Source organism: Bicyclus anynana, chromosome Z (genome assembly GCF_947172395.1).
Source record: "Bicyclus anynana chromosome Z, ilBicAnyn1.1, whole genome shotgun sequence".
NCBI classification, from domain to species: domain Eukaryota; kingdom Metazoa; phylum Arthropoda; class Insecta; order Lepidoptera; family Nymphalidae; genus Bicyclus; species Bicyclus anynana.
Window position 1 is genome coordinate 7675161 of NC_069110.1, and position 23979 is coordinate 7699139.

The following is a 23979-nucleotide window of genomic DNA, read 5'->3' on the forward strand; positions in this document are numbered from 1 at the left end:
TAGGCCAATAGTCCACCACGCTGGCCCAATGCGAATTGGCAGACTTTACACACGCAGAGAATTAAGAAGATTCACTGGAATGCAGGTTTCCTCACGATGTTTTTTTCTTCACCGTTTGAGACACGTTTCTTAAATGCACACAACTGAAAAGTTGGACTGTTCCGGACTGGATTTGAACTCACACTCTCCGGAATCGGAGACAGAGGTCATATCCACTGGGCTATCTTGATAATTATTATCATCAGACAATTATTATTGTTCAATGCAATAAGCCAACTGGATTATACCTCTCATTTTTATGTGAGAATGAACCCAATGCGATAGTAATAGTGAATCCCGAATAATAATAAATTCTTTACATGATTCACATACACGCACACACACACAAGTAAGTATTATTAAGCTATTCGTGGTGGTGTTTGTTACTTTGATACGTATTTAATTAAACTGTGATCGGGTGATAAATCGATTACCTACTATCAATATTCGCTCGGTAATAAATTACCTACATTATACCTCCAGCGTTTAGTATTACTCGTATATTATCATAATATGACGTAAAATTAGTTTATATTTTTGATACTAATATAATATGATACGTTTATCAGTCAATTTTAACGACCTATTACAAGAATAGCCGTGATGGCAAAGTGGATATGACCTCTGCCTCCGATGCCGGAGGTGTGGGTTCGAATCCGGTCCGGAGCATGCACCTCCAACTTTTCAGTTGTGTACATTTTAGGATATTAAATATCACCTGTCTCACACGTTGAAGAAAAAACATCGTGAGGAAACCTGCGTACCAGAATATTTTCTTAATTTTCTGCGTGTGTGAAGTCCGCCAATCTACATTGGGCCAGCGTGGTTGACTATTGGCCTAAACTCTCTCATTCTGAGAGGAGACTCGAGCTCAGCAGTAAGTCGAATATGGGTTAATAATGATGATGATGATGATTACAAGATTAGGCCACTCTCTTTATAAGAGAATTAAAATAAGCTTACCCATCACGTTGTTCCAATACATTTAGAAGGGTTAGCAACGATATTTCATATTATACATATGTTACGTGCCTACAAAATCACCGCACAAAGTGATTCGAATTTAGCTACTCCACTGTGCACACATGCACAATTTTGTATTTACTTAAACACTAGCGGACGCCCAATCCATGGATTTTTTCGGGATAAAAATTAGCCTATGACTATATCAATCCAGACTACAATCTATCTCTACTTTAAATTTCAGACGATTCGGTTCAGTAGCCGAGGCTTGAAAGAGTAACAAACACTCATACCTTCAAAATCAAAAGGTTTTCGTAAATCTCGTGAATCCAAGGTTATTTTCGGGATAAAGAGTAGCCTATGTGTTAATCCAGAGTAAAATCTATTTCCAAATTTCTATTGTCAAAGAGTAATAAACATCCAAACATCCATACAAACTTTTGTGTTTATAATATTAGTAGGATCATATATAAATATGTAGCCAATTTTCTGCTCTGTATCATTCGTATAATTTGAGCCCGAGTTTGTATGGCGACTGGGTTTCTCCTTTTATAATGTTTAGATATTAATATATCAACAACTATTTGAGCTTTAGTTATTAAATACTATATATACTACTAATAATATAAGTATTTTATATAAGCTTACTTGATTTAACAAATAAACCAATTTTCATTTTTAGTTATTAAGGTGACTAAAGTGGCCTTAGATGGTTTCTGTAAACATGCCTCGTTACTTTGTTGTCAGTAGTTCTCTGAAAATTTTCAGACGCGCTCGGCACGTCTCGAATACAAATATAGCGAGAGTTAGTTTGTTCGTCGTCATCAACCCATATTCGGCTCACTGCTGAGCTCGAGTCTCCTCTCAGAATGACAGGGGCTAAGCCAATAGTCCACCACGCTGGCCCAATGCGGATTGGCAGACTTCACACACGCAGAGAATTAAGATAATTCTCTGGTATGCAGGTTTCCTCACGATGTTTTCCTTCACCGATTGAGACACGTGATATTTAATTTCTAAAAATGCACACAACTGAAAAGTTGGAGGTGCATGCCCCGGATCGGATTCGAACCCACAGCCTCCGGAATCGGAGGCAGAGGTCATATCCACTGGGCTGTCACGGTAGTTTTTTACGAACGTCTAAACAACAAAACCTATTTCAAAAAATAATTTCACTCATGCAAAGATAGATTATCAGCAAGTTACCGGCAAAGCTGCCGGCAAAGACGTATCGCCAAGCGATTTACCGTTCCGGTACGATGTCGTGTAGAAACCGAAAGGAGTGTGGATTATCATCCTCCTCCTAACAAGTTAGCCCGCTTCCATCTGAGATTGCATCATAACTTACCATCAGGTGAGATTGTAGTCAAGGGCTAACTTGTAAAGTATAAAAAAAGTTTGTTAGCTCCTACTAAAACAACGTCAGCCAATGGCATTTGAATGTGGTGGTTTTAGAATGTAGAAGGTTTCAAGGATTCAGGCTCTCAACCGTCAAAAGTCAAAGTCAAAGTTCATTTATTTCAATTAGGCTTTGTTTACAAGCACTTTCGGAACGTCATGTAATAATATTATTAGATAATAATTGGTCAAAAACTCAAAATTTACGAGTACGCTAAAGTAACCATCAACCATCAGGTGAGATTGTAGTCAAGGGCTAGCTTGCAAAAAATAAAAAAAAAAAGTTAAATAGACTACATTTTTATCCTCGTATTCTAAAAGAAAAGGGAACTATGCAGGTGAAACCAGTATATGCGGAAAGTAGTAAACACTACGACGTGCCGCGAAAAATCGACAAATCAATGTCGTTCTAAAGCGTTCAATAACGAAGTCAACTTGTTTAGTCAACATCTCCTGAGGATGCTCCAGTTTCGGAGTGAAATGTGCGATAAAAGTGTTCTGTTGGAAGAGTGGCGATGCCGCACGGGACTGTCGGCATTTCAGGGAAAAAGTAAAATTTTATTGAGACTAACAGAATCACGCGGTTTCACCCGTTTAGTAACGATTTTATTTGGAATGCGGAGATAAAATGTAGCTTAATTTATTCCCTGTTATAGTAGCTTTCTTATGATGAAAAGTCTTCGAACAGTGCGTGTTGCCACCTATGGTTCAGAGAATTGGTTGGTAACTATGGGCCTCATAAGAAAACTTAGTCACACAGCGGGTGATGGAACGAGCTATGCTAGGAGAATCTCTGCGTGATCGAATCAGAAATGAGGAGATCCGCAGAAGAACTAAAGTCACCTACATAGCTCAACGTGTCGCGAAGCTGAAGTGACAATGGGCGGGGCACATAGTTCGATGAGCCGATGGCCGTTGGTGTCACTAGAAAGCGTAGTGTTGGTCGACCTCCCACCAGGTGGACTGACGACATCAAGCGATTCGCAGGTATTCGCTGGATGCAGATGGCTCAGTATCGTGATGTTTGGAAGTCCCTACAAAAGGCCTATGTCCTGCAGTGGACATCCATCGGCTGACATGATGATGATGATGAATGGTGAAAGAATAGTTATTGAGTTTCTTTGTTACATACATATCTTTAGAATATACGAGTATACTCTTCTATAACAAGATCCTCAAGACAGTTATGGACCTGCCAATGGAAAGGTTCAAGCAATGTTTTAAAAAACATTTACTTTGTCGAGGTTACTACACAATTGATGGGTTATTTAATGATAAAGATGCTTGGAGGCAACTGGTTCAGCTTCTGCCTCCAAACAGAAAGTAAAACTAAAAGAAATTTTAATGAATAATTGTAAGTTATTCAAAAATTATGATTTCTTTTCCAAAAGAGCAACTGTTGAGTTTCTTGCCGACTTTTCTCATCAGCTTCCAAACCGGTGGTAAAATCTTTACAAATAGTCAAACTTGAAGTTATAAAAGTACTTGTAAACCTAGCCTACTTGAAATATATGAATTTTGATTTACCATTCATTTCTAACATAAGAAAGAAAGCCTGTCATTGATTCCGAGCTGCGGAAGAAAATAAAATAAGTCTTTTAATATAGATTATAGTTACGTTAGAAGCAATTTGTAAATTACTAAACAACCACTTTGTGTGGCGTGAGCTCCGAGCTAATAGCCCTAATTAAAGTTTATGTTAGAATAAGTAGTTTAGTAACCGAACAGTTTAGACTCATGTGTAGCAAAATTAAATTATTATAATAGGTAGGTATGTAGGTTCACGGCCTCCGTGACGCAGAGGTATGCGCGGTGGATTTACAAGACGGAGGTCCTGGGTTCGATCCCCAACTGGGCCGATTAAGGTTTTCCTAATTGGTCCAGGTCTGGCTGGTGGGAGGCTTTGGACGTGGCTAGTTACTTCCCTACCGACAAAGACGTACCGCCAAGCGATTTAGCGTTCTGGTACGATGTCGTGTAGAAACCGAAAGGGGTGTGGACTTTCATCCTCCTCCTATCAAGTTGGCTTGCTTCCATCTTAGATTGCATCGTCATTTACCATCAGGTGAGATTGTAATCAAGGGCTAACTTGTAAATAATAAAAAAAAGACGAGTTGTACTTGGTGAATTCTTTTTATTTTAAATCGTGATTTTGCTTAGAAAATACTATGTTTTTTTATTCTTTACAAGTTAGCCCTTGTAGCTAGTAAGAGATGATGCAATCTAAGATTGAAGCGGGCTAACTTGTTAGGAGGAGGATGAAAATCCACATCCCTTTCTGTTTCTACACGACATCGCACTGGAACGCTAAATCGCTTGGCGATACGTTGTTATTGTTAATCTACACTCAGGATGCTAGGTAATTTATTTATTAAATAAAATTTCGAGTTACATAAATCCATCTTTTACTGGTAAGTATTCTACAGTAAAATTATAAAGAAGAAAGATAGAACTATTTGTTTGCATTGTAAAAGCTCTGAAATTACTAGACCGATTTAATAAGTTCTTTCACCCATGAAAAGCTACATTATCAGGGAGTAACATGGGCTATATTTTATGATCACGGGAATTGAAACTACGCGGGTATAATATAATAATAAAATTCGAATGCATTTTATAAAAAGAACGAAGTGAATAGGCTTGACACTTTTTTACAAGGGTCTTAAATTATTCATTATCGTTCGGTATCCTATCCCCTAAGCATCAGCCGCCATGTTGAAAAAGGGGTGGGAATCATTTATTCGCTTTATTGGTAAAAATATACAACTCACAAAAACACAGAACTTTTTTGTAGGAAATTGAATTAACTTTAAACGTTTTTTTTACTGAGTAAGAATACAATAGGAAACTCAAAATATATTAAGCTATAATATTATAAAGACATATTATATATTTTGTAGCATTGTAGGGATAATCTCTGGATCTAATGAACCGATTTTAAAAATTCTTTTACCACTAGAAAGCCACGTTATTTATGAGTGTCATAGGCAATTTTATCCTCGTATTCTCACGGGAATAAGACCTACGCAAGTAAAACCGCCGGGCGTAGGCTTTTAACTAGATAGGTAAACAAATCATGCTCAAGTGGAATGTTTGCAAGAATACTGGCTCTATTACCGCATTGGACGGAAAAGCCGATCCTTTGCGCAATAAATTAACCAGAACTATTGCATTGGCGTATCTAGGATTGTTTCCTAGGGTGGGCCTGGCCCCTGACATGCCGCTGAAGAGAGTCGACACTCAATATAGAAATTTCGTCTACAATGTTTGTGGACGCAGCTCCCTAAAACGGTCTACTGATTATATTGATTTTTCTTTGTATTTTGGCGTCCATCATAGAATTTTGAATCGGTAGCCCAGAGTTCTAGGGTGGACACTGGACCATTTTAGGGTGGGCACGGCCCACCCGGCCCCCCCGCTATATACGCCTATGAACTATTGTCACCAGTCGAGCCGCGGTGAAATAATTCGCAGAAATTGTTAATCGCTTTTCATGGAATCAGTCTTATTTTCGTCTGAAAATATGACAGTTTACTTAACACTCAGACAACTATAACAAAAATAATATAATAAATCGTCGTCGTTATCAACTCATATTCGGCTCACTACTGAGCTCGAGTCTCCTCACAGAATGAGAGGGGTTAGGCGAATAGTCCACCACGCTTTCCCAATGCGGATTAGCAGACTTCACACACGCGAAAATTCTCAGGTATGCAGGTTTCCTCACGATGTTTTCCTTCACCGTTTGAGACACGTGATATTTAATTTTCTTAAAATGCACACAACTGAACAGTTGAAGGTGCATGCCCCGGACAGGATTCGAACCCACAACCCTCCAGAATCGGAGGCAGAGGTCATATCCAGTGGGCTATCACGTATTTAAAATAATAAATATAAGCATATAACAAAAATAAAATAGTACTCAAATACCTACTTATACTCAAAAGACCGGGAGCAAAATATTGGTTAAATCTGTAATGGCCTCTTTCCCGACCACGTTCTCTGCTAATTTGAATGTTCAATGGACCAAAGGGTACAAAGAGAATGTCTAGGCAAAGGTTTGTTTATGCTACTCGTACTGTTTATTAAACCAACCTCTGTTACCGCGCGCTCAGGTAATCAAAATTTCAAAAACAAAGAATTGTTCATTTCCCTTTGCTTATTATCGCTTTCCGATATAAATAAGATAACATTTTTCTTATTTCTTATTTATTTTGCTCTCTAAATGAATGTTAAATACAAAATAATGTTTATTAATTTGTGTATCGACTCAGTAATCTTGTTTAAAAACATTTCTTTCATTTACTGAATAATATTCATTCAATCTTCCCGGGCCCTTAGAATTTTCTTTTTCTTCTTCTTTATTGTCTATATTCAGCCGCTTAATAAGTTAATAGGAGGAAAAAATCTACTGTTATTTTTCATTTATTTGATACATACATTTGATACCTACATAATTAATTTTACGTGTAATGTTGGCAATGTCTAGGATCTTTCTTTTACTTTCTAATCTTATTTTCTCTTCTTTTTCTTATTATCCAGGTAATTGACCGTTGTGAGTCTCTGTCTACAATATATGCTCGGTTTAGTTTCCAGGTTATCAGGTTTCTTATTTCTTATGGTCTCCGCTACCAAAACTAAAAGAAGTTCTTTTGTAGTTCTAGTTATGTTTCATTTATTTTTAGAAGCGGGTTAGCTTTTGGATGTTAGTGGGCCTTTGTGTGTATAATTTAAAGGAAAGATCTTTAAAATATATTTTTGTAATTTTGTTAAAAATAGTTTCCAGGTTATTAGGCAAACGTTAGGTAAGTTAACTAACGTAAAATTTAAGATAATAAATATTAGTGATTTGTTAGTAATTTGTACTACTGATTTGTATTTATAGATTACGGAAAACCTTAGGGTTTAGGGAAAAACTTCATTTAGATGAAGTCCGTAATCTCAATATTAACAGGGCTATATTGTGCGTATTAACTTACATTACGGAACCCTATTCACGCGAGTTCAACTCGCACTTGTCTCGTTTTAACATAATGTATAGCATCTTATTTAATAAAATTTACTAGCAAATCCGGTCAGGCTTCGCTTTGACTTATATGCAACATGCGATCTACCTCTACCCTATAAATGCTCCTTACAAACTCATAAATTTTAGGGAAGTAGGGGGGTTAAAAAGGGAAAATAAAGCACCCTATGTTACTCTCCATCCTTTCAACTGTCTCCACTTAAAAAATCACATCAATACGTCGCTCCGTTGTACCGTAAAATACGGACAAACAAACAGACAGACCGACAGAAAAACACATTTTCACAATTATAATATTAGTATAAGAAGCCGTGATAGCCCAGTGGTTATGACCTCTGCCTCCGATACCGGAGTGCGTAGATTCAAATCCGATCCTCGGTCCAACTAACCAACCTCCAACTTGTTTAGGACCTCCAACTTTTCAGTTGTGTGCATTTTAAGAAATTAAATATCACGTGTCTCAAACGGTGAAAGAAAACCATCGCGAGGAAACCTGCATACCAGAGAATTTTCTTAATTATCTACGTGTGTGAAATGCCAATCCGTATTTGGCCAGCATGGTGGATTATTGGCCTAACCCCTCTCAGTCTGAGAGGAGACTCGAGCTCAGCAGTGAGCCGAACATGTGTTGATAATGATGATGATGATGATGAATACTAGTATGGATAATTTATTTATCAAGTTGTTTTGCTACGAAAGAAAATATTTTAATATAATAGTGATTACTTACCAACTTTTTTGCAGAGCAATGAAGTGGGACTCCACTTCATTGCTCTACGAAATAATAACTGGGTCAAAGCGTGCCAAAACGTTCTGACGGTTATAGAGTAATGCGGGATGAAACGGGCGATCGATCTCTCCCCGGTATTTGGCCCTGTTCTACGTTTGAGCTCACTACATATTGTTTTAACTGTAATTATTCATTATTCACGTAATCTTAAGTTTTTTTTTTTATTCTTTACAAGTTAGCCCTTGACTACAACCTGATGGTAAGTGGTGATGCAGTCTAAGATGGAAACGGGCTAACTTGTTAGAAGGAGGATGAAAATCCATACGCCTTTTCAGTTTCTACACGACATCGTACCGGAACGCTTAAATTGCTTGGCGGTACGTCTTTGCCGGTAGGGTGTTGACTAGCCACGGTCGAACCCGACTAGCCACCATTTCTTCATTATCAGCCTATTTTAATGTCCGACTAAAGTCAAGCCTCTTTTCTCGTATTAGGAATGATAATATGTATTTAGTTTAGTCCAATAATATATGTTATCAAAATCACCGCATAAAGTGATTAGAATTTAGCTATTCCACATGTCCCGCAAATATTACGACATACTCTACAAGGTGATAGCTGACATCAAGACCAACTAAATAACGCAATGTATGTTAGCCACTGAGCGGGCGATGGAGCGAGCTATGCTTGGAATTTCTCTGCGTGATCGAATCAGAAATGAGGAGATCCGCAGACGAACCAAAGTCAATGACATAGCTCAGCGAGTCGCGAAGCTGAAGTGACAATGGTCAGGCCACATAGTTCGAAGATGGACCCCGCAGGAACTGGAAAACGCAGTGTTAGTCGGTTGCTTGGAGGTCCATGCAAGAGGTCTATGTCCAGCAGTGGACGTCCATCGGCTGATAATGATGATGATGATATGTTAAAGCCGAAATTGTACAATTTTCAAGTTATATTGATTTTTGTACAAAATTCAATATAACTTAAAAACCGTAAAACTTCGGCTGTCAGGTGTCATCATGTGGAGTATGTTGCACGGGACACCCTGTATATATATATATATACGGGACACTCTGTATATATATGTATAAACTTACAGTTTTTACAGTTCCTAAACACACAACTCGACATTGTATACAATATTTAAGTATTATTTATTTAAATAACTTTTGTTGCTTACTATGCGACAATGCGATTAAGTAAACACAAAATTGTACATGTGTGCGCTCAGTGGAGTAGTTAAACACGGATTTGCGGTGATTTTGTAGTCACGTAATATACCTAATAGAAAAAATCTTTGCACATTCCCCAAAACTAACACATTTATTTTAAACTATAAAGATGGTGTTATATGACATGGAAATGACAATAGTATTTTTACACATGCTCTAAAATAGCATGCTAAAAAGTATGCTCCATAACAGCATGCTTATTATCAGTTTACATTTGCTAACAATAAGCATGCTATTTTTAAGAGTAAGCATGCTCCTGAATAAGCATGCTCAAAGCAAACATTCCAATTACACATGCTAATTTGTATCTATCGCTCTCTGTCTATAGTATCGTGTTAGACAGGGAGAGATGAAGATGAAGAGAATACAGAATAGCAAAACTGATCAACTAGCATACTCGCTAAAAGCACGCCTCCTTCCACCCGCGCAGCAAGTAGCATGCTCATAAATCGCACGACTGTTGATTATTGAGCAAGCTCTAAATAAGCATGCTCATTATTAGCAATGTTGCGATACACATGCTAATAAGTAGCAACTGCTCAATAGTAGCATGCTTTCGTGCTTGAAATGAGTATGTGTAACAGTAGCTTAATTATAAAAGTACCACTAAGGTGGAAATTTTATGGCCGTCCAAAAATACCAAGCACAGTCAAGCGCTCAGATATTAAATTAAATTATAGCTTACTAGATATTGAGCAAGATATTGCTACTACAAGGTAATGGGTTGATATATTCACAGTGTAAGGCTTGAGTTCAGAATACCACTAAGCGCATGCATTTAATGTTTAACATGAACGTACACCTCTTCACATACGACGCTTATTTTAGCGAGTTGAGCGGGTACTCAGGACGTTGGTACTGTTTGTTTTAAGTTTGATCTTAGACCAGGGTATCTTTGAGACCCTCTTATAACTTCACTTTTCAATTAACAGATAGGAAATATAATCTTTCATGTAGCTATATGAACAATTTACTACTTAGTGTCGCCGCACACGGGCCACACGCGGCAGCCACAAACGCCGCTACAAGAAGCAAGAAGGGGCCACAAAAGTAGCTTCAGCGCGCGACAGCCACTTGTGGCCGGTGGTCGACACTTGTAGTCGGTGGCTGCTATTTTTTTAACTCATACATAATCGCGCGAATGGCGTGTTACGGCGTTTTGTGTCGGCAAGAAGCGATCAGCGACGATTGTAGCGTATGGCGGCAACCGACGTCAGCCGTGTGCGGCGAGTCCATATAAAATGCATGAAAACTACAGGAAATATGCCCGTAGCGGCGTTTTGTGGTTGTGGCCGGTGACCCGTGTGCGGAAGCCCTTATAATTGGAAGCAATCTTTATGTCGTTTTCGAAAATCGTGTATACGCTTCGCAATACAAGATTTAAGTAAGATATAATTAATCATATGGATATAGTGTTTGACAATATATTTTTTTTATTAACGTATCAATTATTTAATCAAACAGGTATCCTAAATTCTCTGCGTTTCTTTTGTGGTAACTCTAGTTTACACACAAGCGCATTTCTCTTGTTACTCTATCTACATCGAACTGTCTCCTTAAAACAAAATAGGTACGAGTATATCGAAATTATTTGAGGAAGGAGGAGTACGAGGATGGAACTGGCAACCAGTTTCAAGAAGATAAAACTGGTTACCAGGATAAAATTATGCCACTGATTTTAAAATAAAATATATCGTCATGCAGGTTAGAGTATAGACAATAAAATTCCTACTAATATTATAAACGCAAAAGTATGTATGGATGTTTGGATGTATTTTTAACCGACTTCTAAAAAGGAGGAGGTTCTACGTTCGGCTGCATGTATGTTTTTTTGGATGTTTGTTACTCTTTACCGCCGCTATTATTGAAGAGATTTGGCTGAAATTTGGAATGGAAATAGATTTTACTTAGGAGTAATACATAGGCTACTTTTAGCCCAAAAAAATCCATGGTTTCCCGAGATTTGAAAAAACTGATGATTTTGATGATATGAATGTTTGTTACTAATTCACGCCTCGACTATTGAACCGAATTAGCTAAAATTTGGTATTGAGATATATTATATGGACTGGATTAACTCATAGGCTACTTTTTATCCCGGAAAATTCCATGATTCCCGAGGGATTTGTGAAAAACTAAATTCCACGCGGACGATTTCACGGGCGTCCGCTAGTTATCTATAAATACATACCACAAACGGTGTATAACACTTACACTTACGCGTGTTAAAGTTTATCACTTTCCATACAAACTTTCAACCCCTGTTTCACCCCCTTCTATTTTTATTTTAGGTTCAAAAAGTATCCTATGTTTTGCTCAAAGACCCCATATACTGTTATACTAAACTTCATCTTGATCGTTTCAGCCGTTTAGCCAGAAAAGGTAATATTAGTATAGATTTCCGATGTACTGTCTTTGAAGTACACAATACACAGAAATGAATACTATACAAAATAAAGAAACGTAAATTTATCCACAGAACATACAATATTTCCGAAAATCAATTCAATGTAATTACATAATGATTAATTCCTCATAAGAGCGCATTATTGTTTCACAATGGGAGACTACCCTTTTAATTAAAATCAGAATATAGTTAATCATGGTTTAATATCAAACGACTGTGACAGTTCACAAAGTTGCTTTGCGTTTTATTGTCCCGTTAAATTAAAAGTACTGCCGCCATGTTTATTCTTGTTGCAAAGCAGCAAGTGTGAAATTTTGCTTTGTTCGCAATGGTTTTCCACTTACCATCAATGTCTTAGCGTTGGAATTGATTTTATAGTTATAGGACCATCTCCAGAATATACCCATTCCAATAAAAAAAGAATTACCAAAATCGGACCACTAAGTAAAAAGTTATGCTTGGTTACATTTAAAATTAATTAAACATCCCTTGTTTATCCCTTAAAGTTGAAATTGTTTTCCCAAATTTATTTCACAACATTTTCGGCTTATACTCTTTCCAATTAAAAAAAAATTATTAATTTTTTTTTCTGCTTTGCTAACACTCCTTCAGATTCAAAACTGACGGGTTTGCGTGCTCTTCGAAACACAGGAGTGTGTTGACACCGCCCACTTCCCATCTCCAGGCTGCATCATCATCTTTTAAAAAAAACGAAATGACACAATTTTGTTGACTTGACCTGGGCGACCCCGTACCGGAAAGCGCAGTGTTGGTCGACCCCCCACTAGGTGGACCGAGGACATCATGCGGATTGCAGGAAACCGCTGGATGCTGGCGGCTCGAGATCGTTATGCTTGGAGGTCCATGCAAGAGCCCTATGTCCAGCAGTCCATCACCTGAAAATGATGATGATGATGATGATGATGACCTGGGATTCGAGCCCTGGACCTCACAGCTATAGCTGAACCACTTAACCACAGGACCAATGAAGCAGCTAAATCTCTGACAATACTCATAACAGCACAATGCTAACTTACATAATATGTAGCGATCCTTGCAATATCAAGCGATTTGATCTCGGATGATAATAAAAATAACCACAAGAAGAGTGTATTTCCAGATCTTATTGCATACACGGCAGTATAACATCTTTTCAATATAAAAGTGATTGTTATGAATATCAACGTAATACCGGGTATTACGATTTCAAAAGGAGAACTAAACGAGCATTCATATTTCTACATGCTATGATTTATCTTCTTTTAAAGGTTTACTATAAAGATGTAAACATTTTTCAGAACATTTTAGTAACTTCAATAAAAATGACTTCTTCATTGGCCCAGTTTTAACCTACTTTGAGGTTGTTTCTTGAGTCGTACTATAAAAAAATGAGCTTTTATTTCTTCGACGACATGAAGGTAGAGGCTCGTTTGTAGAAAGAGAATCGATGTACCACATGCACATGTTTCTAATGTAATTAGAAAAATAAATTAGATTATTATTTTCAGAGTTTATATTTATATATCCGGCATAAGAATATATATACCATAAGTATACTTCAATTAATCGAGTAAACTTCTTTTTCTTGTTTTTCGTCTCTTCCGAATGACTATAATAACTGTTTATGAGGCTTCATACGAGGCTTTATACTCAACTCGTAGAACTTAAACCTAATCTTTGAAGCTAATGATAGTTAATGTCACCTCGTTTATCAAAACTCTATGAGTAGTTCTCAAGTTTCAGATGACCAATAAACTCGAGAACATTCCATTTATTTTGATTAATGAGTACGGAACCATCATTTCATTTCATATTATAAAGTTTCTTTTATTATTTGATATCAGATGTGGGTGGGTATTTCAGCGGATCTTAGACCATTAGTGAAACAGCTAGGCCTCACTCGTATGTGAGTTAAAAAAGCGATGTGTTGAAACCCAACGCCGTAGCGTGCCTATCGTACAGTATCAAGTTGAATGATGGTCTATTTCCAATGCTCAAAATTTAAAATGGAACATTTCTCGATAAAAAAGTCTCGTATTTTAAAAACGCTGTCTTGTGAACATATACTTGATAAGGCATGCATGAGTATGGTTATGTTGATTAATTATTTATTAAGGATAAATCAAGCAAAAATGTCAGCATGGATTTATTAAAAACTAGCAATGCTTGCGGCTTCATCCGAGAATATATATGTAAACTTGTGTTCTTTATTCTTTACAAGTTAGCCCTTGACTACAATCTCACCTGATGGTAAGTGTTGATGCAGTCTAAGATGGAAGCGGGCTAACGTACGTGTAGTGTACGCCACTCTCTGTAAGATAAAATAGTTATAGTAAGCCAACTTAAAAGATAAATATATACCATCGCGGTATAAATTAAAAATTACTATTTTATAAGGACAAGTCCCCAGGTATCCAATACTCGATAAAATAATTTTTAACCAATAATGATTTATATTACTACTGAAATTATTATCGCTGTGTTGAAAACGATTGGGCGAGTATAATAAAAACAGCTTAGATTATCATTAAGGTTGTTCTATGCGAGAATTTTATTTATATCTTCTTCGAGTAGTACTTATTATATTTTAATACTTTTCTGCAGCTTTCTTTGGTTCTATTCTCTTGACAATTGCTTTATCGGTCATCTTTTCAATGAAAGCGTATTTAATAATATTATGATATTCTAAGCGTCTTAGTCACAGCTTTACTGGTTTGAATATTTCTTTTGTTTTGTTTATTTTAAAGTCTGATTTTTAAAGTTTTTTAAGTTTCCAAGATTTTGTATGAAAAATGAATTTGGCCGCAATTGAACTAGGCAACCTATTTGCAAAATGTCACTGTGGACATTGTTTATCATTTATTTCATAGAACTAATAAATAACAGATGAGGTTATATATTTCTAATGCCGGATCTCAGACTATTAGCTATGTTGCAACTCAATGCGTGATACATATCTATATTTCATAGCGTTCCTTCTAGGAGAACCATTTAATTTCGATGGCTTTCTGTAAGCGGCTGAGTTAGCGAAATCTATACTAATATTTTAAAGAGGTAAAGTTTGTGGTGTTGTAGGGAGTAATCTCTATCATGTCGATTTTGAAAATTCTTTTACCACTACAAAACCACGTTATTTCTGAGTGTCACACGTAGGCTACGCGGGTGAAATGAAACTTCTGCTTGTCATTTATAATTGTTTTTATAAAATCTATGTTCGGATTACGGAGCTAAATTTTGCTTAGCACGTTATAATGTTATCAAGTTTTGAATGTGTTCTAACACAAATTAGCTTCACAACTCTGTAGATTCCATCCTGGTTAGTTTCAACCAGTTGCATCAAATTATATAATCTATAAACAAAGTTTTGAACCGAGTTTGACGGTCTTTGTCGCTTGTTTAGCGTATTATTGCGTTAATTACACTTACTCGTAGTTTGGGATATGAGCTATGTGGACGTCCTAACAAGGAAGTTTCGTATACAATATTCATTAGTTTTTTTTTTGTTTTGTCACTAAACTTTGCGTATATAATGTTTGGTTCACAAAGTTTTATCGAATTGGGTATATCATAGTTTTCGGAAATAAAATTAATATAATCGTATCCTAAAAGCCAACAAAAAAAATGTCAAAAAAAAAACAGATAAGTGCGACTCGCGCACTGGTTTAGAGTAATCATTTCAGTGAAAACGAATGCACTTGCCTTACTGATCTTTTTTATAAGTAAAATTTTTTTTACCAATATCCAAATTTATATTTTATTCGGTTTCTTATCATTTGGAAATCCGAATATTGATAATATTGAGGTATTTCAAGGTCCATTTTGGAATTAAAGAACTCTTAAGTCTGTTGACTCAAGTTCCCAAAAATAGTTTTTAAATTATTCGACAATTCTCGCCAAAAGGTAAACAAAATAGAGATTGTACTCTATTTCTGCGAAGCATAACAAAACCCTTGAAATAAAAATGGAAACCTTTTTCCTAGTCACATGTATTTTCCCAATCATTATTGATTTTAGAATTACGGTAGTATAGTGAGAAAATCTTCAGGCTTATCTCCTCCAATATTTTACGATAGAGTAATAATTTTGTGTACCGAAACATTCAGTATATTTGCATAGGTGTTTGTGTAAATACAGAATCAAAATCATTTATTTGCAACAAACATTAAATTTAGTTATACAAAGATGTTCTTATGTATTAGGCAAAAAGGTTTCACCATTAATAGGTATACAAATGTTTAGTTATACTCGTTGTCGTTATCAACCCATATACGGCTCACTGCTGAGCTCGAGTCTCCTTTCAGAATGAGAGGGGTTAGGCCAATAGTCCACCACGCTGGCTCAATGCGGATTGGCAGACTTCACACACGCAGAGAATTTTCTGCGTGTGTGAAGATAATAATGACCAGGACCGTCGGTTTAACGTACTGTCGTAGCACGGGTGTTACAACACCAGCAATTTTCCATCTCCAGGCTGATTTTTTTTACTAAAAATTTCTTAGAAGAAAGATAAGCTTAGTATTTCATAGCCTGACCTAGGATTCGAACCCAGGACCTCGTGGCATTGGGTTTACCGTAGTGGACTAATGGCCTAATCCCTCTCATTCTGAGAGGTGATTCGAGCCAGCAGTGAGCCGAATATAGGTTGATAATGAATGTAAGGTCTCCTATTCAACAGATCTGGAGTACAATTATGAAGAGGAAGACAACAGTGACGTGGACAGAGAGTTGCGCCCAGTAGCGCGTCGTACACTGAAGCACATCGCAGCCGGCGAAGAACGTCCGCGCATTAACTCTAGCCAGCAGACAACACCCATTGAAGGTGAGTAATGCATGACGGAGTATTTAAAGTAGAGAAATTACTGAAAGGAATGTCTACAACTTTAACGAGGTTATTAGCATATTAAAAAAAAGAACACACATGAAATTAAACTCATTTATTACAAATTAGAGTCACAAATTACAAACAATTTATAATTTTTATAGAATTGCTACATTGTAAGATTTTTTGGTTATAAAGAAAATTTACAGCACGAAATGCATAGAACATGAAAATGTAAAACTAAACACAAAATTATTAAGAGTTTTAGAACAAGAATGCATTTTTACTCACAAGACAAGAGCTGCGCACTAAGAGAGTATTATCTTCACAATGATTCAAATTTTTACGCAAGCCACAAGGAAAGTTACTTATAACCTGCGTATATTGGCTACATTGTAAAAATCGGTATACCAACCTTTCACACATAATCTCTAGTCTTTGGTTATGTTGACCAAAGACTAGAGAGGCTAAACTAAAGTTGGATACAGATAAAGTAATTATTAATTAATTACATTCCTGTCCAATAAACTTCTCAAACTCAAATATTAATCTATGTACGACTGATGTGGATGTTCGGATGTTCTGAGGTTCTTTGTCTACGCTCCGTGACTTCAGTGACTTCTGTGGTAGATGTAGCTTGAGCGGTCAGCCCCGACATGCATAATAATCTATATATTTATAAATCACATCACAAAATATTAAAACCCGCTTTACATGAGTCGGTAAATTGGAAAATTCAGCTTAGAAATGAATCAAGAATGCTAAATATTGGATAAGACGTGGAGAGAGAGAGTCTAAAAAAAGCTGAACATCAAATTCTCGATCAAGATTTCCTAAATGCATTTACCGCCATCTTGAAAAAAGGTTTGAATTCAGTTTTTGTACAACTCGTTTCTTCGATGAGATACGAACATTTTAACTCAATAGATTTTTATTGATCTTTTTAAGGTCTATAATAAAGGTTCTGTAAATTTTTTACATATCGCTCGTTGTTATTGTCCCACAATAACAATAAATAAATAAATAAATAAATAAATATACTTAAACAATACACATCACTATCTAGCCCCAAAGCATACAGAGTAACTTGTGTTATGGGTACTAAGATAGTTGATATTATAATATTCATATACATTTATATACTACATATAAATACTTATATAATGTATAAATACACACAGACACTGGAAAACACCCATGCTCATCACACAAATATTTTCCAGTTGTGGGAACCGAACCCAATGACAATGACCGATAGTTGAAAACCGGCCTGGTTCATGAACCCCCAAGTTTTCAGTTGTGTGCATTTTAAGAAATTTGATATTATGTGTCTCAAATGGTGAAGGAAAAACATCGTGAGGAAACCTGCATACAAAAGAATTTTCTTAATTCTCTGCGTGTGTGAAGTGTGCCAATCCGCATTGGGCCAGCGTGGTTGACTATTGGCCTAACCCCATTCACTCTGAGAGGAGACTCGAGCTCAGCAGTGAGCAAAATATGGGTAGATAATGATGTCCTAGCACGGGTTTGTAATACCAGCAATTTCCCATCTCCAGACTGATAATTTTTACTGAAAGTTTCTTAGAAGAAAGAAATGCTTAGTATTTCATAGCCTGACCCAGGATTCGAACCCAGGACCTCGTGAAGCTACATGCGTTGACCACTGGACCAACTATAACTATGGATATTGAAAACTAGCCGAAGCCCCGCGGTTTCATCCGCGTAGTTCCTGGTGAACCTATTTCTGTGACAATATTGGGATATAATATAGCCTATGACACTCACAAATAACGTGGCTTTCTAGTGGTAAAATAAATTTTTAAAATTTGTTCAGAAGATTCAGAAATTACCTCCTACAATACCACAAACTTTACCTCTTCATAATATTATCAAAAAATAGTATTTTACTTATACTACAGACTGAGCTTGAATTAAAACACATTATAGGTTTAATTTCAGTTTTTATTTACAAAGGAGCAAAAAAAATACTCAATTATGTTAAAATATACAATAGACAGTGAACTAAAAACTAAAGACATTTAATTTTAATAAATGAAAGAACTAAACATAATGTCACAAATTGAAGACGATGTCTATCAAAATACTTTTTATTTGCTGAAACAGAATTAAACACAATATAAAGTAAACATAAATTCAAATGAGCCTGAAAGGCGATAGCCAGACATACCTCATTTTAAGAAGTTTGTCAGCCTCTGCCATAACATTAGTAAGTATGGTAACCAATTATGAAGTTTGGGCTGTGGCGGCTTTAGAACGTAATTCGCAGGTTTTAAATCCTCAACCATCCAAGTAAAAAACGCATTTTGTTTATGATTTTCCTCAGAATTAAATGAGACATAATGTCCCAAGTTGCTCAGCTTCACGACAACCCTTTGAATACAAATTTCAAAAGATCAAATTTCACGACCCTTTGAGAACGACTTTACTCTATCTGACTGTTGCTTCTAAGTTGTTCTGACGACTGGGGACAGGATATATATCTTATTATTCTTTAAACATATCTAAAAAATACGTTTTCTTGGACAATTGGGGATCTGGACCTTTCGAATCGTACTACCTTTAAAGCAACCACAGTTCAATCCCTACAATTACCTGTCGTTCTTACCTATGATAGGAGCATAGGCTGACAAAATTTCAGCCTTTACAAAATGAAGTATGTCTGGCTATCTCAGGTTCTCGTTCTTAAAGGCAATGGTTCGCTGAAACATGACTGAAAGTATAACTGTACAAGTAAAAATGCATCACCATTTTTATATTAATTTCATTAATATCCTTTAACATCAAAGATTAATGAAATCAATAAATATTTCACAAACATGAAATACTCGTAATACATACATTTAATGTAGATACAAATAAACGTTTAACACAAAAAATAAAGCGTCAAATAACATAATATTAGTAATGTTAGAAAATTTTCATAATACTGAGACTAGTGAAACGTCGTATCTTATAGAGTAGTTTTAGGGATCCCCGATCGAGCATATTTATGTAAGTAATAAAATCTGCTTTAAAGGAGATCTCAAAAACTATCCATAAATTAGCAGTCACAGGCTTCATGGCTTCGGAGATCTTCGTAACATTGAGAACTTTGAAATGTCGTACCTTAGAGAGTTTAGTTTTAGGGACCTCCGATCCAGCAGATTTATGTAATAAAATCAGCTTAAAAGGAGATCTCAAAAACTATCCTCAAGTAGCAGTTACAGGCTTCCTGGCTTCGGAGATCTTCGTAACGTTGAGAATGGTGAAACGCCGTATCTTAGAGAGTAATTTTAGGAACCCCCGATCCCGCCGATTTATGTAATAAAATCAGCTTGAAAGGAGATCTCAAAAACTATTCTCAAATAGTCACAGGCTTCCTGGCTTCGGAGATCTTCGTAACGTTGAGAATGGTGAAACGTCGTATCTTAGAGAGTAATTTTAGGAATCCCAGATCCCGCCGATTTGTGTATTAAAATAAAATCAGCTAGAAAAGAGATCCCAAAAACTATTCTTAAAAAGTCACAGGCTTCCTGGCTTCAGAGATCTTCGTACCGTTGATAATTGTGAAACGTCGTAACTTAGAGATTAGTTTTAGGGACATCCGATCCAGCAGATTTATGTGATAAAATCTGCTTAAAGGGACATCTCAAAAACTATCCTCAAATAGTAGTCACAGGCACGGAGGATTTAGAACTTTTTTACTTGAACTTATTTTAGTTGGACGTCTATATACTTCGCGATCTATAAGTGAACTGAACAAGTGATCATTTAATTTCAATCGAACCTAATTTGGATGGCTATTCGATAATGTAAAGCCTCGTGATTTTGGTGTAGGGTTACGGTCGATAACCGCCGGAAATGCAATGATCAGCAGCTTTCGTGGAATGTTTCGCAATCAAATGGACCTACGTGGAATTGTTTACCTATATGCATGTATAGGTAAACAATTCCACGTAGGTTCTTACCTATTTATTTCTACCGTACCGTGCTATAAATTATTATTGAGCAATGATTTAAATTTACTGTTTAAAATTCTCGTGTCTCAGTGTGTGTTATCTAAGTCTTCCGAAGCGGCTTGACCGGATTTTATGAAATTTTGTATGCATAACGGGTAGGTCTGTGAATTGACGAACATCTATCTTTGATGCCCCTAAGTGGTGAGGTTGGTCCACCCCCATTCTTTCAGAAACGGCTTTTGTTAATGCATCATTGTGTTAGCACCGCCTTCAAAGTGATCAGAAGGTAGCACATACGATGTTATTTTTCGTTATTTAATTTATTATTGTGATTTAGAAGTCGGTTGAGTTTTTTCATTAAAAGATTTTATTTTTCAGATTTCAGTGAGTCATACATAAATAACGAAAGCGCCACAGTAGGCCAATTTTATTATTTTCTTTTTAACACTAAATTTTCATGAAAATTAAATGGAACAAATCTGGAATACTACCCTTTCAAAGAAAAAAATAATGTTTCAAAATTGGTTAAGGAATGACGAAGTTATGAGGTAGCCACATACGTGTTGAATGAATGAACCTCCTCCTTTTTTTGAAGTCGGTTAAAAACAACTTTGGCTGGTCGGCTAGAACCTATTATAATATTCTTATAATTATTATTCGCTTACTTGAATGGCCCACTACAGGGACATATATTTTTATGGGAGAGGAGATTTGGAGCTTAGACACACCTCGCTGCACCAATGCGGGATGGTGGGCTTAGTTCTATAATCGATTTTTCCACATATTATATTATACTTACAACATGTTATAGACAATTTAATGTAACAAGCGTTAAGCGCGTTCAAGCAAACAAACAAACAAACAAACAAACTCTTCAGCTTTGTGAATGTAGCAATTAGTTGCCAATATAATAAAATGAGCCGCGATAGCCCAGTGGATATGACCTCTCCCGCCGGAGGGTGTGGGTTTGAATCCGGTCCAGTTGTGTTCATTTTAAGAAATTAAATATCACGTGTCTCAAACGGTGAAGGAAATACATCGTGAGGAAACCTGCATACCAGAGAATTTTCTTCTCTACGTGTGTGAAGTCTGCCAATCCGCATTGGGCCAGCGTGGTGGACTATTGGCCTAACCTCTCATTCTGAGAGGAGACTCGAGCTCAGCAGTGAGCCGAATATGGGTTGATAATTAATGAATAAATAACAAAACTGTTTACCGTCGCACTGAACCTCCACTTTTATTTAAGTTGGATAAAAAGTTTCTACATTTAGACATATTTGTTTGCTTTTACACAGAAAATTGCTGAATAAAGAACAACGTGACGAATTTGATACCTCACCTATAATAGGTATCTGTAATTATTGATACTAGTTAATTTGCGATCGGAATTCAAAGGCTAAGCAAAATAATATATACACGCGCTGGGTGTCAAATTAAAATCGAGTTCTATTTGTACATCTTTTTGTCGGAATACGGCGAAGCTAGAAAAAGATATATAAATATATTTTGTCAAAGTTTTGTGTAAATTGGTTCATATAATTGTTCGCTTCTCAACTCAGTGTTGCCAATTTAGCGACTCAGTCGTTAGAACTGACGACTTTTGCTTATGCCTTAGCGACTAAAATAAAGTTTTGACGACAAAAATTGTTTAGCGACACATCTGGCGATTTTTGGAGTACAAATTTAAACAGACCTACCTTTAGATATTTCAAAAAATATATTAATAATTAATGTTTTTTAAATGTATTTTGGCAAATTGTAATTAAAACAACAACTTTTATAATCTAATTATGTACCATTTTTCACCTATTATAATATTTCACACCGTCTTTCGTTAGGTCTCCGATAAAATTATTGGTATTCTTTTCCACAAAATCGTGGATTCGCTCCTAGTGGAGTTAGTTTTTGCGATTTTCTAGCGACTTTTGATTAAGATTCTAGGGACTCCGAAATTTTGGGAGTTGGCAACACTGTCTCAACCTTCTCGTATGGTCAAACAATGCATAGTAGTAGGTATATTCCGCTATTATATAAAGGGGTTCCAGTCCTGGGCCACTACTATTCTATCATCTTCATCATTATCAGCCGATGGACGTCCACAGCTGGACATAGGCCTCTTGTATGGACTTCCACGCAAAACGGTTTTGAGCCGCGAGCATCCAGCGGCTTCCTGCAACCCGCTTGATGTCTTCGGTCCACCTAGTGGGGGGTCGACCAACACTGCACTTTCCGGTTTGGGGTCGCTATTCCAGCGCCATGAGACCCCAACGTCCATCGGCTCTTCGAACTATGTGGCCTGCCCATTGTCACTTCAGCTTCGCGATTCGCATGATCGGATCTCCTCATTTCTGATTCGATCACGCAGAGAAACCCCAAGCATAGCTCGCTCCATCACCCGCTGAGTGACTTTGAGCATTTTTATAAGGGCCACAGTTAATGGCCAGGTCTCGGATCTGTAAGTCATCACTGGCACGCACTGTTCTGTACTAGTTTATACTACGTAGGAATACGATAAATTGAAACTGTTTACAAAACTTTTAATATACGGGTACGTAAAGTTCAGAATGAAAAACTAATTTTCATTCAAATCTACTCCATGAACGTGTTACATGCAGGCACTCGTATTTCAAGCTAGTTACAGAATTACCTAGAATTTGAAAGGATTTAAAATGAGCGCTCTGAAATGTTAAGCCTGGCAAATGAACAATGTTAGCTTCCGTAAATTTCAAAATGTATTAATTATACAGGAAATGAAACAATACAGTACCATAGTAAAATTAAAAATGTGATTTTAAGAATGTATCTGAGGTTTTTAATTGTTAATTTAACCTACTGTTATTCTTTAAAACCCGACAAAACCTAAACCTGATACGAATATAGCGTAACATTTATAGAATCCCGTTTTTTTAGCTCATTGTTTTGTCGTCTACAGTAGGTATTGTGTAAGAACAAGTGGGAAACAAGTTATGTAGGGTAAATGTGGGCTAGTCGCCACAGTGGGCCAGTTAACATAATGTTATACCATACTATTATTATTATTTATTATTTAACGTACACGTTTTGGAGAAATCCTCCAATAAATAACAAATGTGTGAGTACAGATGCCCTTAGAGGCATCCATCCCATTATCGCGCGTTTTCGTCTTTATTGACTTTAATTATCACCATTAAATCATGAAAAATAAACTTGACGTTTCAAGAGTGCTTGTAAACTAACCCAATATTGATTAGATTTATCTATCACCTAAGTTTTTATGTTTTTTTGACAGTGTGGCACGTAAATGTAGGAGGACGTAGGACGTAGGGGCCGGACGGAAGGTGGACGGACAGGAAACCTCTAAGGAGTATACAAAAAATATGGCATAAATAAAACATCTCGTCTTATAGGTCCAAATAAAATGTAAATC

At 36.4% G+C, this 23979-nt stretch overlaps 1 protein-coding gene across 1 annotated transcript in view; it reads left to right on the forward strand.

Moving 5' to 3' along the window:
* LOC112049869 (uncharacterized) overlaps positions 1-23979 on the forward strand; it is a 158832-nt gene that overhangs the window by 31568 nt on the left and 103285 nt on the right. Inside the window, exon 3 of the mRNA XM_052890739.1 lies at positions 16471-16614. Coding sequence (XP_052746699.1) covers positions 16471-16614 — 144 coding nt within the window. The remainder of the gene's footprint in view (positions 1-16470; positions 16615-23979) is intronic.